Source organism: Calliphora vicina, chromosome X, assembly GCF_958450345.1.
Source record: "Calliphora vicina chromosome X, idCalVici1.1, whole genome shotgun sequence".
NCBI lineage: Eukaryota > Metazoa > Arthropoda > Insecta > Diptera > Calliphoridae > Calliphora > Calliphora vicina.
This window is the reverse complement of record NC_088785.1, coordinates 1,268,647-1,286,666: the sequence shown is the minus strand read 5'-3', so window position 1 is coordinate 1,286,666 and position 18,020 is coordinate 1,268,647. Positions and strand designations below refer to the sequence as shown.

Here is an 18,020-nt window from a genome sequence, read left to right as displayed (position 1 = left end):
TCTATAATCAGCTGTGCTGCCGATGGCACCTTATTAAATGCACCTTGGACTCCACCTTGTATAAATTCGCCTTGACGAGTTCCAACGCGTATTAACAAGGTGAGTGCGTCCCGGCAACAAATACAACAATGCAAAAACAACAGGCAATTCAAGGCGTATTTAACAAGGTGACAGCAGTGGGGAATTGAAATAAATACAGGCGAATTCACTTATTTTTTACTGGCATACCTAAATACGGGCGGCAAGCGTTTTTTAGTTGTCAAAAATTCTCATGCTCATACAATTTGTATGTAGCATACCGAAATAACGCGGCGGCAACGCTTTGCAATTGGAAAATCTAATTTTGACAGCGCGTTTAATAGTGAAGTTAGTTGCAAAACACAACAAATGTAAACAAATAAATAAAGATGGACAAACAAATAAGCAAGAAACTCATTTTTTAAACTTTAATATTTAGTTTTTTTTATAAAATTTTTGTTTACAAATCACAAAACAAAAATCAGAAACACTTTTATCGTAATTTACTTTATTGTTTAAATAATCCGTGTTGTTATATTTATTTTTTTGATAATTTTGTTTTTGTTGTTTGACATAGCGTTGACGCTTTTATTTAGGTATGACGTTCCGCCTTACGCTTTTGTTTAGGTAGGCCAGTTATATATAGAGTTTGACATACGGGCGTACGGGCGGATATTTTATATATATGTAGTTTGACATTTGTGCGTGCTATTTCTATAATCAGCTGTGCTGCCGATGGCACCTTATTAAATGCACCTTGAGGCAATTTGTTTTTGTTAAAATGTACGGTGAATGTCAAAATCAAGGCGAATTAAAATATTACTATGTTATTTACAATAACAAATGTAAACATAAACAAAGTTTGACATATAGTGTACATAAAACCACAGCGAATTAACAAACAGCTGATTTTATGCACTCACCTTGTTAATACGCTTTGACGAGTTCAATATATCAAGGCGTATTTAAATGCACCTTGCAATATATGGTGCCAAGGCGAATTCATACAAGGTGGTGGCAGTTCTACAAAAAAAAAAATTGGTCTTAACAAATGTCAAAAGACAAAAAGCAAACAAATAGTATTAAAACTTAATATAGTGTAGATAATTGAATATAGTGTAGATAATTATTTATGTAAAAAATAAATATTTTGTTAATCAGCTTAGAATATGTAGATACTTAAATATAAAAACAAGCTTTGACAATTGTTAGAACCATAAAGGCCTAGTTAGTTTGTACGTTCCGTTCCGAATCAGCTGTTTTGTTTTTAGCATAGGGAAAGTTGTGTATTTCGTTAGTTTATCTGTAACGTTGCCGTTCTGTTGCGGATGAATCTGTAAAAAACAGAATTTTGTCCGCAGCGTTAAGTGACAGCTAAAACAGCTGAAAGCAGTGGTGCCAACATTTTTGAAAGGGAAATATTTATTATTAACAAAAGAATAATAAATATAATGGCCCATAATCATAGTCAAACACTAAAGTCGGTTCTTTTTAGAAACAACTTTAAAATAAAAACCTGCTTTTAATTATTTTGCAACTATAGTCAAAATTAAAGTATGTTTTAAATTGAACCGACTTTAACTGGGTGCCACCTCAAATTTAGAAAATGTTTTCATACAATATACAACAAAATACAGACAAGTGGCAACGCTGAACAGCTGACATACAAAATTAAAAAAAGAACCAAATAGGTAAACAATAAAAGTAACCGGGACAACTAAAGAAAAAAAGTTGTTTGTTGTGGAAAAATGAAATATATAAGATGAATATCATAATTAGAATATTTTGGTACTAATTTTATTCATAACTGTTCAATAATTGCAAAATCTCTACCAATATCTTGTAACTTAAACATTTTTTACTTTCTGCCGAACTTTTTTACTTGGTGAAGAACAGCTGATGCTGTTGTTAAACGAGTTAATAACAGCTTCAGCTAGTTTTATATTTAAAGTCGACTTCAACGTCAGAAGTATACTTTATCTTGTCTATGATAGACCTAAAGTCCACTCTTGAGTAAAGTCGAGTTTAATTTTCTTAAAGTATTCTTTATTTCTGACTATGATTGTGAGCCAATATTTTCATAAAACATTGGCGCATAATCATAGTCAGAAATAAAGTATATTTTAAGAGAAATAAAGTAGTCTTTACTTAAGAGTGGACTTTAGGTCTACCATAGACAAGATAAAATATACTTTTGACGCATTTGACTAGGCTTGCCACCTTTTGAAATTTCCAAAACGGGACACCACTAAATGATCAGAGAACGATGGAAAAAAACATGGAAAATGACCTAGCGTGGGTTATAGGACTTGCTGAGTACATTACAAATTGTGTCAAAAAATTTCAGAAACACCTTCAAATTCAGAAGTTATTCTGAAAAAATCGTTTACAGTGATGTTTTTCAACTTATCGATCTGTAACTCAATCAGTTTTTGTTCAATTTTTATTTTTTTAACGTGTTGGGAAAGAAAACTTATAACGCTTCAAAATGACATGGATTTATTGATACATTTGTAAGTTATAAGTATTGTTTTTGTTACGATCTTTTTTGATTTGAGTCGCTTTTCATTGCTTATTTTGATATGAAAGCTTAATTTATATCAATGTATAAAGAAAAGTTCTTAATAAAACATGGTTTTAATTTTTCAAATCGGATGAAAACTGTAAAAGTTATTCAACTTTTCATTAATACCTTTTTGAGTATTTTCTCCCCCAGCGCATATAAATGTAAAAAAACAGGGTAAATATTTTCGAAATTTTTTCGAGAAAGTTTAATAGATTTTGCAAATATAAACCGATTTTAATAAGCAATATCTCCTTTTTGTCTATATAAAATTGTCTTTAAAGAACTGTGCAAAAAAAATGGTTTTCATAGAAAAACATTAAAATAACTATTGTTGAATTTGAAAAATTACGAAAAAAAATAAAAAAAAATTTAACTTTTTTAATAACTTAAACAATTTCTTAGATTATTTTTTAAAATTTTTATTTTTGAAGTACTACCTACCCTAAAACACTTGTATCCAAATAACTCAAAATTTTGAGGGTGTTCAAAATCTTTGAAAACGGTTTTAGCATGTCCTCACCTAGGCATACAACCTCCATTAGGACGCTTTTCAAGTTCTGACAAAAAGTTTTATTTTGAAGCAGTGTTATTATCCTATTTTATTTATTAAAATCAACAATAACACATTCATTTTAATTGTGTAAAATCTGGAGAACTATTACTGTGAAAGTCTTCGAACTTTCTTGTCATTATACGGAGATTGGCTGAAAATGGGCGAGACTGAAATAGTTATTTTCAAATATCTGGAGTTCTATAATTGTGAAATTCTTCAAACTTTATATGAATCAATTTCATATCACGACATGAAGTTTAACCAAATTGGGAAGAATCGGAACAAGGTTTAATATTTTCAGAACTATAATTGCGAGATTCCTCAAACTTGTCCGATAGCTCACTTATCATTTTACATAGTTTGGCTGTAAAATGGTCGGGATTGGATTGGTGGGAGTGACACCTCCCATACAAAGTATATAGTTAATTTCGAATATCTGGAGTAATTGTAATGTATTTAAACTTTGTATGAATCAAATTCTTATCACTGTACAGATTTTAGCTAAAATGGTCTAGATCGGAAGAGTGGATGTGAAACTTTCCATTCAAAGTACATAGTTAATTTTGAATATCTGGATAATTAAAGTTGCGAGATTCTTCAAACTTTGTCTGAAAATTTAGTTTTTATAATTTTACCTAATTTGTTTCACCTCATTAAACAAATAGTTTATAAAATCTTTAAAAATTTTTTATTTTACTACGTAGGAGTAACGAAGCGCAGCGGATTATTTAATAAAGTTTACCTATTTCAGTCCATAATTTAAAATTTATATTTTTAATCGCTTTATCAGCTTTTTTATTATTATTTGAAGTAATAAATTCGACAAACTCAGTCCATTTCAATGGACCAACAACTCACCTTTAACTAAAGGTTGGCAAGTCTACATTTGACTAGTCTTGTCACACTCGTAATTTTAAGTGTTTTTCAAACCAAAAAGTATATAAACAAGTTTAAGCCAATATTATTGCCATTTTTCTGCTGTGGCTAAAAAATGTTAGATGGGTGACAAAAATTCGATAATTTTAACTACTGAATATCTGTTGCTAGAACCAAAAAAATTAATGTGAAGAGAATTTTTTTTTTTGAAATTCCAGTGAAATTTCGAGATTTGTTTAATGTTACAATGAACAGTGGCAATGAATAAATTTGGATTGATTCCATTACATCCATTCATTCTTTTATGATTATTTTATTTTAAGGTTATATTGCGGTTTGTTCATATGTAACAAACTTCATTTTGACATTTTAACAAAGTATTAACAAATTTTATTTTTTATATTCACCACACCAAAACAAATAAAAACATCTACAGCAACAAAAAACAATCAGCTGTTTCCGTTTTATTTCTACGGGTTGTTTTGTTCACGGGCGTGGTGTTGGTATTAATTTCGTGCGAAAGAAGTGCTGCGTATGTTATTTCGTGTGGAAAAATAAGGTTGCCAGATTTATTTCACATGTTTTCCACAATAAAAACAGAGTACTGCTTTTGCGAAATTATTTCGCATATATTTCATTCCAAATATTTTATAAGTAGTTTGACAGCATTTCGCAAGAAATTTTGAACAGAGTACCTAGCTTATGATTATGGGCTAATGAATTTATGAATGGGCAGAAAACGTGAATGTTTTCATTCCGTTCTCTGTAGTAAACCTTTCAAATATCAGCATTTGTTATTTTTAAGTCCACTTGCGGGTTGAAACAATATTATAAAAACTAATGAAACTGATATTTTTACAAAAACGAAAAACATTAATGGACATTTTTACTATTTTCTTTTACAAAAGTACATAATATAAGTTAAAAATAGGATTATTATTTTACCACAATCCAGTAAATTTGTTAAATTTTTTTTGGGCAACTCTGTTTTTTTAACACTTTATTGCAGAATGTGTAAACGCTAGGTAATTGTGAACATATTGAACCGACTTTAACTGGGTGCCACCGCAAATGTAGAAAATGTTTTCATACAATATACAACAAAAAACAGACAAGTGGCAAAGCTGAACAGCTGATATACAAAATTAAAAAAAAATCCAAAAAACGTAAACAATACAAGTAACCGGGACATCTAAAGAAAGAAAGTTGTTTGTTGTGGAAAAATGGAAAATATAAGATTAATATAATAATTACGATATTTTGGTACTAATTTTATTGATAACTGTTCTTAAACTTAAACATTTTTTACTTTGTGTCGAACTTTTTTACTCGGCGAAGAACAGCTGATGCTGTTGTTAAACGAGTTAAAAACAATTTCAGCTAGTTTTATATTTAGAGTCGACTTCAGCGTCAGAAGTATACTTTAACTTGTCTATGATAGACCTAAAGTCCACTCTTAAGTAAAGTCGAGTTTAATTCTCTTTAAATGTACTTTATTTTTGACTATGCTTATGTTTTTATTGTTTGACGTTGCTTTGCCGCTGTTATTTAGGTATGGCCTACCTACCAACAATAAAAACAGGGATATCAAAAAAATAAATATAACAACCCTGATTTTTTAGACAATAACCATATTTATGATAATATAAAATATATAAATGAAAATAATATATGTATACTATTTTAAATATTTAGACTTACCTCCATTTTCTAATAACAAATATATATTTTTTTGCTTATTTGTTTTTCCTTTTGTTTGTATGTGTTTACAGTTATTGTGTTTTGCAACTAGCTTCACTATTAAACACGCTGTCAAAATTGGATTTTCCAATTGCAAAGCGTTGCCGCCGCGTTTTTTCCGTATGCTACATACAAATTGTATGGGCATGAACATTTTTGACAACTAAAGGTATGCCAACTAAAGGTATGCCTAAACTATGTTTAGGTATGCCAGAAAGCTATGCGGAAAAAATGATCCGTCTTACGCTTTTGTTTAGATAGGCCAGTAAAACAGTGATTACTTTGCATTTAAAAATAGATTATCCATCTGGCATCCTTATATCAGCTTATTTATGATAAAAACCAGGTATACTTCAAGGCGAAACGAAAAATCACAATACACAACTGTAAATAAAAACTTGTTTTTAGTTATTAACATTTTTTTTATAAAGTATACTTTACTTCATACATTAAGTGTTTATGTGAGTGATAATTCAAAAGAAATAAAATTAAATTTAATGTAATTAGAAGCAAAAACGATACATATTCACATTCTATGCAAACAACTCAATTCTTAACATTTTCTGAGCGTTACGAAAAATTCGCAGTTTATTGACAAAATTCCATTGAGTTTCACCGTATATATTATTTACAAAAAGTTTTGTATAGATAATTAATTTAAATAATTCATGGACTGGGAAATACATTATGGATGATTCAATAAAAAGGAAATGTTATTCAACAACAGAAAAAACACCAAAAATACATGATACCTCAAATTTAGCAGTTTCAAGAAGCCGGTACAATGAAAATCCATTTAATAAAACAACCATAAATGGTAGGCATTTCCACCTCTGCTTTGATGTTCGTTTACTTAATGCCTACTTTTTTATAATATTATTATCTGTGACAACGACACTTTGGTCCGAAGTATGTGCATCATTACCCAGTCTTCCACCAGTGATACGTTTGGGTGCCATTTTTACAGAGGACCAAAGGGCAAGCAAAATAGAATCCGCATTTAAATATGCTATATATCGCATTAATAAGGATAAAACAATGCTGCCGGATACACAAATCGTTTATGACATCGAATATATACCGCGCGACGATACCTTTCGTTCTACCAAAAAAGTATGTCGTCAACTAGAGTCCGGGGTACAGGCTATATTTGGGCCAACAGATCCCTTACTTGCTGCTCACATACAGTCCATATGTGAAAGCTTCGATATACCACACATACAAACGCGAACTGATTTTGAAACAAGCGTCAAGGAATTCTCGATCAATATGTATCCTTCTCAACACTACTTAAATCTTGCATACCGTGATCTAATGTTTTATTTAAATTGGACTAAAGTAGCTATTGTTTACGAAGAGGAATATGGTAAGTTCTTAATTCGTCTTTAACTATTTTAGTTTAACAAGGAAACACCTTGAACGTAAACTTTGGTCCATTTTAATATTGTAGAAGGGATACCAATCGTAACTTCTAAACTGAAAGTCCGATTTTACGAGATATTCGCATATAAAAATTTCAGTTTTTTACCTCCCTTAGTCTGAATTTTTGCATAGATCCAAAGTTTCCCGATTTTATTTCAAATTTAAATTTCTTAACAGCAAACTTATAAGTATCCGCCAAAAAGTATTCACCCTTATTCTGTTTGGCGTCGTCGACACAACACAACGCAGTTTTTAATCGTTTGTTGTAAATCCGTATTACCGTTGACAATATTGCCATTTATCGATGACTGTGTTTCGTATTCTGTAGGGTATTCAATTAATCGGGGTTCTGGTTTAATCGGTTAACCGAACAAATAATTATTCGGTTAATAATAGCTTAATTTAAAATTATTCGATTAATCGAATAATGTCTATTTTAATTTTAAATTGAAAATACAATCACGAATTTTGTGTACAAAAACATAAAAAACAACAATTCAACCAAAAAACAAGTAAGAGAACTGTATTCGGCTGTGCCGAATCTTATATACCCTTCACCAAATTTTACTTTAAAATAAATTTGTTTAAATATTTTTAGGTAAACAAAATTTAATTTTTTTTTAATTGGTTTTCAATTTTTTTTTGTTTTTTTAAATTTTATTAAAAAAATTTTTTAAAATTTTTTTTTTTAGTTTTTAATTTTTTTTTTTTTTGAAAAAAATTTATGACAAAAAAAATTTTTTGATAAAAAAAAAAATTCGGGTTAAAAAATATTTTTCCCGATGTTGACCCATTGTAGGTCCAACTTACTATAGCCCTATCTACATCGTTGCAATGGACTTTGAAATATCTATCAGTAGATATCCATATTGTCTATATTAATGACTTAGTAATCCAGATATAGATCAAAAATAGGTCAAAAATCGAGGTTGTCCCGGCTTTTTGCTCATATCTCCGTTATTTATGGACCGATTTTGCTGATTTTAAATAGAAAACTTCTCGAAAGTATGTCTGACAGAATTATTGAAGATTTGGATCCCGAAGATATCTGGGGTCTTCAGAAAATTGATTTCAACAGACAGACGGACAGACAGACGGACATGGCATAATCGACTCCGCTATCTATAAGGATCCAGAATATATATACTTTATAGGGTCGGAAATGAAAAATGTAGAAATTACAAACGGAATGACACAGTGGTTTAAAAACATTTTTTTTGGAAATAATTCGGTATTTTGGGAACTATTAGAGATATTGTTACGAAATTTTACATGGTTTGAGCTGAGGTATTTTCGAGTTGATTTACGCTTACAAGTGTAGGATATCTATATTAGTTGAAGAGATTTTCAGGTTTATTGATTTATTTTTTTTAATTTTGCTCGATATTTTTATGGTTTTTTAGATATGGCGGGCCTACGGAGGGTCGAAATTTATTTAACTTGTTAACAGCAATCTCTGCCCTATAAAAAGTTATACGCATCCAAAGTTGGAACTTGTAAAAAGGCCTTTTTTACGTTTTTTTTCCAAACATATCACCCCCAGTCCTATCCAAACTTGGCCAATTTTTTTTTAAAAAATGTGTTTGATTAAAAAATTCTAAAAAGGCGCCGATCCACAAAAAAGCTCCATATTTGTATAACCCCTATCTTTCTTAAATACCTACTAAGTATTTTTACTATCACACGGTAAATAACGTCACAGTAGGCACTTTTCTAAAAAAAAACTCAGTTTTTGGAACACATTTTCCACGTGTTAGGAATTTCGATGTTTGAAAATAAAAGAATTCAAAAATTCTAATGCCATTGATTTAAGGGCTTTTGAGTCTACATTGGTTTCAAATTTTGTTCTGATATCTTTAATTGTTAAAATTTTACATTAATTCAAATTTAAATTTTTATTCGTGGAAAATCACCATATGCATTTTTTTAGTTTTTAAATTTTATAAAATTATTTAATTTTACTAGAATATCAATCTAAAGGTCCTAAGGTTTTCAACAATATCAAATACTTATATAAAAAGCCTTTATTTACTGCTCAGAAGTTCCACAAAACTTGCCCCCTTTGAAAAATTTGTACGTTTTTTCATATATTTCATGCAAAATGTTATTAACATATCAAATGTAATTCAAACACATACTGACTTAACAGAAATTTTGGTGTAACAGATTTTGCACGCATTATATGATAAAACCAAGGTTGGCAACCGAAACGAATAACGGTATCGGTAACGGTATTAATTTTTCATTTAATTTTTTTCATTTATTTGTTTGTAATACAAAAAGCCTTCAAGGCCAAAAACGTATTACATTTTTATTATTATTTCGGTATTGGTATCGTTATTTAAATTATATCGGTATCGGTATACCGATATAAAACGAATATATCGGTATTAAAATTAAATGCATCAAACCTAACAAAAAGTTTAAAAAATCTAAATATGTATATGTAATTAATAAGAATGTATGGTCGGTCAAGTCCGACCATATAATACCCTACACTAAGTGAATGTGCAAAAACATGACTAATTATGGACTGATCGCCATGAAATTAATTCATGTGATTTATGTCTATGTGAAAGTTATTTCTTATGAACAAATAATCACTTGAAATTGTAAAATTAATGCTTTTATTTTATATTTATATAATAGTATAAATATTTACATTGAATTATAATGCCAACTTGCCTCAACAATGTCTTCGTGAATCAGATGCACAAAATTTTATGGAAAATAAATAAATATGAATTATCAATAAAAAAAGTGATTTTCGGAAGCGGTCCTTATATGGGAGCTATGACTAATTATATACCAATCATTGTAAAATTAAGTGACATGAATTCCGTACCTACTTGGTCGCTTAGTGGGATGCGAGTGGGATATCTATCAAAATAAATATTTTGTAACTCAAAACATAAAATTTTTGACTTTTTTTGCAAAATCAAAAACTTTGTTGACTTTTTTTTTTCAAAATGGACCCTTTTTTAATCTTTTTTTTTATGTCAAACAAAAGCTTAGATATTATTCTTGAAGACCCTTTTGGTCGCTTAGTGGGATGCGAGTGGGATATCTATCAAAATAAATATTTTTTAACTCAAGACTTACAATTTTTGACTTTTTTTTTTGCAAATACGATTTTTTTTTCCAAATGGGCCCTTTTTTTAAAATTTTTTTTGTAGTCAAAAGAAACCTTAGGTCCATTCCTTTAAGATATTTTTAGTCCCTTAGTGTGATGCGAGTGGGATATCTATCAAAATAAATATTTTGTAACGCAAGACATACAATTTTTTAATTTTTTTTTTGCAAAATCAAAATTTTTTTCCAATATGGGCCCTTTTTTAATTTTTTTTTTGCTCAAAAGAAAGCCTAGGTCCATTCCTTTAAGATATTTTTAGTCCCTTAGTGGGATGGGAGTGGGATATCTATCAAAATAAATGTTTTAACACAAAAATTGTATGTCTTGAGTTACAAAACATTTATTTTGATATATATCCCACTCGCATCCCACTAAGCGATCAAAACCATCTTAAAGGAATAGGCCTAAGCTTTCTTTATAGCAAAAAAAAAAATTACAAAAAGGGCCCATTTTAAAAAAAAGTAAAAAAAGTTTTTGATTTTGCCAAAAAATCAAAAATTGTATATCTTGAGTTACAAAATATTTATTTTGATAGATATCCCACTCGTATCCCACTAAGGGACCTAAAATATCTTAAAGGAATGGACCTAAGCTTTCTTTTGACTAAAAAAAAATTTTTAAAAAAGGGCCCATTTTGAAAAAAAATTCGAATTTGCAAAAAAAAAGTCAATAATTGAATGTCTTGAGTTACAACATTTTTATTTTAATAGATATCCTACTCACATCTTCCTAAGTGACAAAATAGGTCTTAAAGGAAAAGACCTAAGCTTTCTTTTGAGCAAAAAAAAATTTTTAAAAAAAAGTCCCATATTGGAAAAAAATTTCGATTTTGCAAAAAAAAATTAAAAAATTGTTACAAAATATTTATTTTGATAGATATCCCACTCGCATCCCACTAAGGGACTAAAAATATCTTAAAGGAATGGACCTAGGCTTTCTTTTGAGCAAAAAAAAAAATTAAAAAAGGGCCCATATTGGAAAAAAATTTTGATTTTGCAAAAAAAAATTAAAAAATTGTATGTCTTGCGTTACAAAATATTTATTTTGATAGATATCCTACTCGCATCCCACTAAGGGACTAAAAATATCTTAAAGGAATGGACCTAAGCTTTCTTTTGACTACAAAAAAAATTTTAAAAAAAGGGCCCATTTGGAAAAAAAATCGTATTTGCAAAAAAAAAAGTCAAAAATTGTAAGTCTTGAGTTAAAAAATATTTATTTTGATAGATATCCCACTCGCATCCCACTAAGCGACCAAAAGGGTCTTCAAGGATAATATCTAAGCTTTTGTTTGACCTAAAAAAAAAGATTAAAAAAGGGTCCATTTTGAAAAAAAAAAGTCAACAAAGTTTTTGATTTTGCAAAAAAAGTCAAAAATTTTATGTTTTGAGTTACAAAATATTTATTTTGATAGATATCCCACTCGCATCCCACTAAGCGACCAAGTAGGTGTTCAAGGAAAATATCTAAACTTTATTTTAAGAAAAAAAAAAAAAAAAGGGCGTATTTTAAAAAAAAGTCAAAAAAGTTTTTGATTTCGGAAAAAAAATATTAAAAATTTTTTATTTTTTTTTTTAAATATTTTTTTTCGAAAGATCGAAGAAATAGCTATCTATACTATTTGGGACACATTTTGCTAAGAACAATAGGTAATAAGTTACATGGATAAGAACAAACCCCTGTTTGACCAAATTGTCAAAATTTTACCCCCTATAACTCAGAGAGTTCTCGACCGATGTTGTTGAAAAATTGTGTCTGAGTTACTATCCAATAGAGCTATCCTTGGTGCAAATTTCATCCCGATCGGAAGACATCGATTTCAAAAGTTGGTTCACTTGACATGAAATGCCCCATATAAAACTTATTTGGAGCGAAATTTTTATAGATACCTATATAAATTAAATATGCATGACTGATAAAGTCCATTTTAGGAAGGACATTTGTAAGAGCCCGAGGTGAAATAATGGACCGATTTCATCCAGTTTCTTTGCGTCGAACAAATTATATGTTCCAAATTCTATCGAAATATTTTCAAAATTGCGACATGTACGTTGCGCACAAGGTTTACATGGCCAGCCAGCAACCCAGACGGACGGACAGGCGGACATCGTTTAATCGACTCAGAGTCGATCGGTATACTGTAAGGTGGGTTTTACACTAATATTTTTGGACGTTACAAACAACAGCACAAACGCATTATACCCTCCCCACTATGGTGGTGTAGGCAATAAAAATAGGCAATAATGCCCTTTTAAGGTTTAGGAACACAAAAGTATTTAATTACAAATATTTAATATTTAAATTAGAAAATATTTTGTTAATTAGTATTTATATAATGACAATCGAGGTAAAAACACAAGCATATTCTGATTGTATTACATAAGCAAAAGAAATAATTCTATTATCGCCTGTTCTATAGATGCATATTTCGGAATTACCAAAATATACTTGGAATTTTAAAATTAAGAACATTAAATTTAAATATACAAATTAAATTAACATTGTTAATACTGTTATGTAAAACACTGAAGATATTTTCAGAGTATCGGGTGTATCAAGGTATTCACCATCAAATACATAGTATCAAACAAATAAGATCGTAATAATTTTGCCATCCCTGTCGTCAAGATTCAAATACTATATTCTACTAGCAGCAAAATTGTTAAATTATGTATGTAATTTTAACCATTTTTGCAAAATTTTATTATGATATCAGTACTTATTGAAACTGGTATGATACCGGTATGGATTTGCAATTGATACCGGTATGATAAAGGTATTAATACCGTTATGATATTATGGTATTAGAGGAAACGGTATTTGAATACCGGTATTTTACCGAAATAATTATTTCGGTATCGGTATCAATACCGCTACTCAATTTTAAACGGTATTTAATCGGTATCGGTATTAATAACGGTATCGGTTGCCAACCTTGGAAAAAACGTACAAACTTGTCAAATGAGGCAAGGTTTGTGGAACTTCTGACGAGTACATAAAGGCTTTTTATATGAGTATTTGATATTGTTGAAAACATTATGACTTTAGGATTGATATTTTAGTAAAATTAAATAATTTTATAAAATTTTGGGACTCCATTTACCTTAAAAACTAAAACAATTATAATATGGTGATTTTCCACGAATAAAAATATAAAAATTGAATTAAAACAATTAAAGATATCATAACAAAATTAGGAACCAATATAGACTCAAATGTCCTTAAATCAATGGCATTAGAACTTTTGAAATTTTTTATTTTCAAATACCGAAATTCCTAAAACGGGGAAAATGTGTTCAAAAACTGAGTTTTTTTTAGAAAAGTACCTACTTTGACGTTATTTACCGTGTGATAGTAAAAATACTTAGTAGGTATTTAAGAAACATATACAAATTTTATACAAATATTGAGCTTTTTCGTGGATCGGTGCTTTTCCTTTTTAGAAACTTTTACTCAAACTTATTTTTTTTTTAATTAGCCAAGTTTGGATAGGACTGGGGGTGATATGTTCGCTTAAGGGAGCCAAATTTTTCTTTACTCGCTTTTGCATTAAGTTATCTTTCCGGATCATATAAAATTCTATATAAAAAAAATATATGGGCTTTTTTGGGAAAAAACGTAAAACGTTTTACAAGTTCCAACTTTGGATGCGTATAACTTTTTATAGGGAAGAGATAACTGTAAGCAAGTTTTTTTATTTAAATTAGAATTTTATCGCCAATATAGCTGATATTTTAAAAATACATTTCGACCCTCCGTAGGCCCGCCATATCTAAAAAACCATAAAAGGATCGAGCAAATTTAAAAAAAAATAAATCAATAAACCTGAATATCTCTTCAATTAATAGAGATAACATATACTTGTAAGCGTATTTTTTCAAGGACTATTTATTTTTATTTATTTATTTTATTTATTCAAGTAATACAAAGCCTTCAAGGCCAAACTTACATATTACTTAGCAATAATACCCAAGCATAGACAAACATTAACAAAGTGTTACAATAAATAACACAAATAACTATTATTTATATTCAAAATTTCAGCTCATACGGATCATAAATGGATTTTTGGCGATTCTTTTTTTTTAAAATTTGAGACGCGAGGTGACCATCATTGAGGGGCTACGTACTGGGCCCCATTAGCGCTAGGAAGCTGAACAAACGTAAATCAACTCGAAAACACCGCAGCTCAAACCATGTGAAATAACAATATCTCCAATAGTTCCCAAGATACCGAATTATTTCCAAAAAAAAGTTTCTACACCAATGTGTGTTGTGTTCAAACAAGTATTAAAAAAAAATTTAAATAGTAAAATTAAAAAAAGTAAAAAGAAAGAAATTAATTAAACATGGACATGGAAATAAAATTACTAACCCTAACCAATTAGAAAAGCTGGTGGAAGAGTTGGAAAAGAATCCATCTCTTGCCAAAGCATTTCGATTTCTAACGATTTTAACCCAGATATGCCGACTGTACTACATGTAGTTCTTGTTTACAGGATACGTCACGTTTATCGAAATATCATTTTTTTGTTCACATACTTAGTACTCACCAATACCTCATGGAAAATTGTGTAATCGCATTATTTTTTGCTACTATTTTTGAGTTATTGAATTTTTAATTTGTGATATTTTCATAATGCCCATATTCAGTCATTGATTGAGTCACTTGATTGTTATATGCATGAATGTTTCATTATTGCGTTTTAGTTTTGTTGTTGTGACTCCAATGTCCTCTATATTGGACGACTTAAAAAACCACTATCTGGGTTAAAAAACATTGGGAAAGTGTTGAAACTGCGCTAAATGCCCTTGACCCACAAAGTATAACTGGTGATGGATGGCAAAAGTAAGGTAAATAGTAGGGTATTCAATTAATCGGGTTTCTAGTTTAATCGGTTAACCGAGCAAATAATTAATCGAGGTTTAGATTTATTCGGTTAATAATCGGTTAATTTAAAATTATTCGATTAACCGAATAATTTTTATTTTCATTTTAAATTTAAAATACAACAACGAATTTTGTGTACAAAAACATAAAAAACAGCAAATAAGGTATTTGAGATAATTTTTGTAAACATATCGCCTATTTGCTGCAACAACGTCATAACTCAAAATCCGTGTTTTTTGAACTGAGTAATACTTTTGTATGCCCTGTTCTATAATATTTCATACAGTTTATCAGTTTTCAAAAAAGTCAATTATTTTTTGTGTGAGTGTTTTTTTGTTGTATACACTAAAATTAAAATTAATGTTTTCTCGTATAGGTATTTGATAAGTAAACATTTGGGTGAATTACAGATTAGAAAGATATTAACATCTACTATTTATATTTCTGAAATCGCATGATTTGTTGAAAATGTATTTAAGAAATAGTAAGATGTCATAAAATATTCAAAGACGATTTTCTCGAAACGTCTTTTTTTGAACTTTTTTGTAGGGTTTTAATGAGATCTTCTGAAATAATTTTTATAAAAAGAATATAATTTAAACGATTCTTTTCTTTAGATTTAATAAAACTTTTCTTGGAAAAAACTCTCTCGCTGATTGTATATGTTGTAGAAATCAAAAGCATGATAAAGAATATTCCTTTTTGGATTGTTTTAGATTTTGATTAATTTAAGAGTTTCGTTTACTTATGATAAAAGACTCATTTCAAAAAAGAGTAAATTAAATATGTCAGTTGTTATACATACTCACTAATAATGTTTATTGGATGTTCACAAAATATCTAATTTTAATTTAATGATAAGATTGTCATTCCGTGTGTAACATTGAAAAATATTCATCTGAGACCCAACAAAGTATATATATTATTGATCCTTATGAAATTCTAAGTCTAATTCTGTCTGTCTGTCTGTCTGTCTGTCTGTCTGTCTGTCTGTCTGTCTGTCTGTCTGTCTGTCTGTCTGTCTGTCTGTCTGTCTGTCTGTCTGTCTGTCTGTCTGTCTGTCTGTCTGTCTGTCTGACAGACAGACAGACAGACAGAAATGTTTATTGTTCTCCTAAGCAGTTTGGTATTGAAAATCAGAAAAATCGGTTCAGTGGAACCAGAGATGTGAGACAACCTAAAAAAAACATGATAATTTTAACATAGTTTTCGTTATTTGTGCAAATATATTGCAGATAATACCATAAAATTTTACACACGTTATTTTTATGTTAAAGGGACTAACTCTGCCGAAAATTATAAGAATCGGTCCATGATTTCTCCTAACCCCCATACAAATTACTTCCCGAAATATGGTTATATGGTCTGTAAATGCCTACAAAATTGCAGTATCCACACAAAATTCAGGAAAAATATGTTTCATACTTAAAAAAATCATACCACCAAATTTTTTGTGGATCGGCCCATATTTGACCATAGCCCCCATATAAAGTTCACTTCCGAAAATGATTTAAATAAGCATAAATGTCTAATAAATATCGGCATTAAGTTGAAATTCGTCATAAAAAATCCCCATATATACCAAAATCACTGTACCTAATGCTATGAATATCGGCCCATAATTGGTCATAGCCTCCATACCAGCACAAATATCCAAAATAATCTGTACTGAACCAAAATTTTACACCGATCAGTAATTTGTATCCAAGAATCGCACTACAAGATTTTTTAAATATTGGTTCATAATTCGGCATAGCTCCCATATAAGGTCCACTCTTGTTAATAGCGTTGTTTATATAAAATTCTACAAAAATAGCCCTCAAATACTTAGGCCCGTAATACGTCATAGCTTCCATATATTGAAACAAAATTGTACACATATCAGTAATTTGTATTCAAAAATCATACTACTGAATTTTGTGAATATCGGTCTATAATTGGCCACAGCTCCCATATAAATACATAAAAATCACTTTCAAATATTTTACGATAATCGAATCATAATAGGTCATAGCTCCCATATAAGTCCCACAACCCAATATTTTGAAATTTGACCAAATATATTTGTATATCCTTTTTTATACTCTGTTTCTTCAGTTGAGGTTAACAAGGAAAAATTTTGATCCAAACGTATTAACTAATTATTAAGTATATAAATGTTAAATTTCATACGTTCTATTAGGAATTTCAATTGTAAATTGCTGAATTAGATACAATTTTTTGTACAATTGAAATAAAATATCGTCTGCGTAAACTAGTCTTTCTAACAATTGTTATATTATTTCAGTTGTTATACCATCATATTTAGGTGGAGGGTATTCAAGATTCGGCACGGCCGAATATAGTACTCTTACTTGTTTATATATGTATTTTACTTTCTAAAATAAAATTTAAGTGGAATCGTCGGCATGTTAACGAATTTACAAAAGAAATCGTCAAACGTCAAATCACTAAATTTACTCAAAAAAATCGTCAAAATGACGTAAAATCGTCACACCTAACACCACTGTGTTTACGTATGATTAGAGATGCTAAACGGGGAATCCCGTTCCCGAAAATCCCGGGGTTTTCGGGATTTTCTAAATCCCGAAGCCCGGGATTTTTTAATTTTAAATCCCGGGGTTTTCGGGATTTTCCAAATCCCGTTTTTCATAAATAAATAGGGGAAATTGTAATTTTTGTGTGACTTTTTCATTCATTTTGACATTCTACATGCCCGAATATCGCAAAGTGATGTTCAGCAAAGTTGTTAAGCTCAACTCCTACTACAATATAGTTAATAAAGGAAAACGGTATTTTTGGTTTTCCTTGAGTGGGGCTC

At 29.6% G+C, this 18,020-nt stretch overlaps 1 protein-coding gene across 1 annotated transcript in view; it reads left to right on the top strand.

Annotated features, from left to right (window-relative positions):
- Positions 1-6,440: 6,440 nt before the first annotated feature.
- The window catches only part of LOC135962777 (glutamate receptor ionotropic, kainate 2-like), a 290,464-nt gene continuing 278,884 nt past the window's right edge, over positions 6,441-18,020 (top strand). Inside the window, exon 1 of the mRNA XM_065514670.1 lies at positions 6,441-7,119. Within this exon, the coding sequence (XP_065370742.1) occupies positions 6,441-7,119 (679 nt within the window). The remainder of the gene's footprint in view (positions 7,120-18,020) is intronic.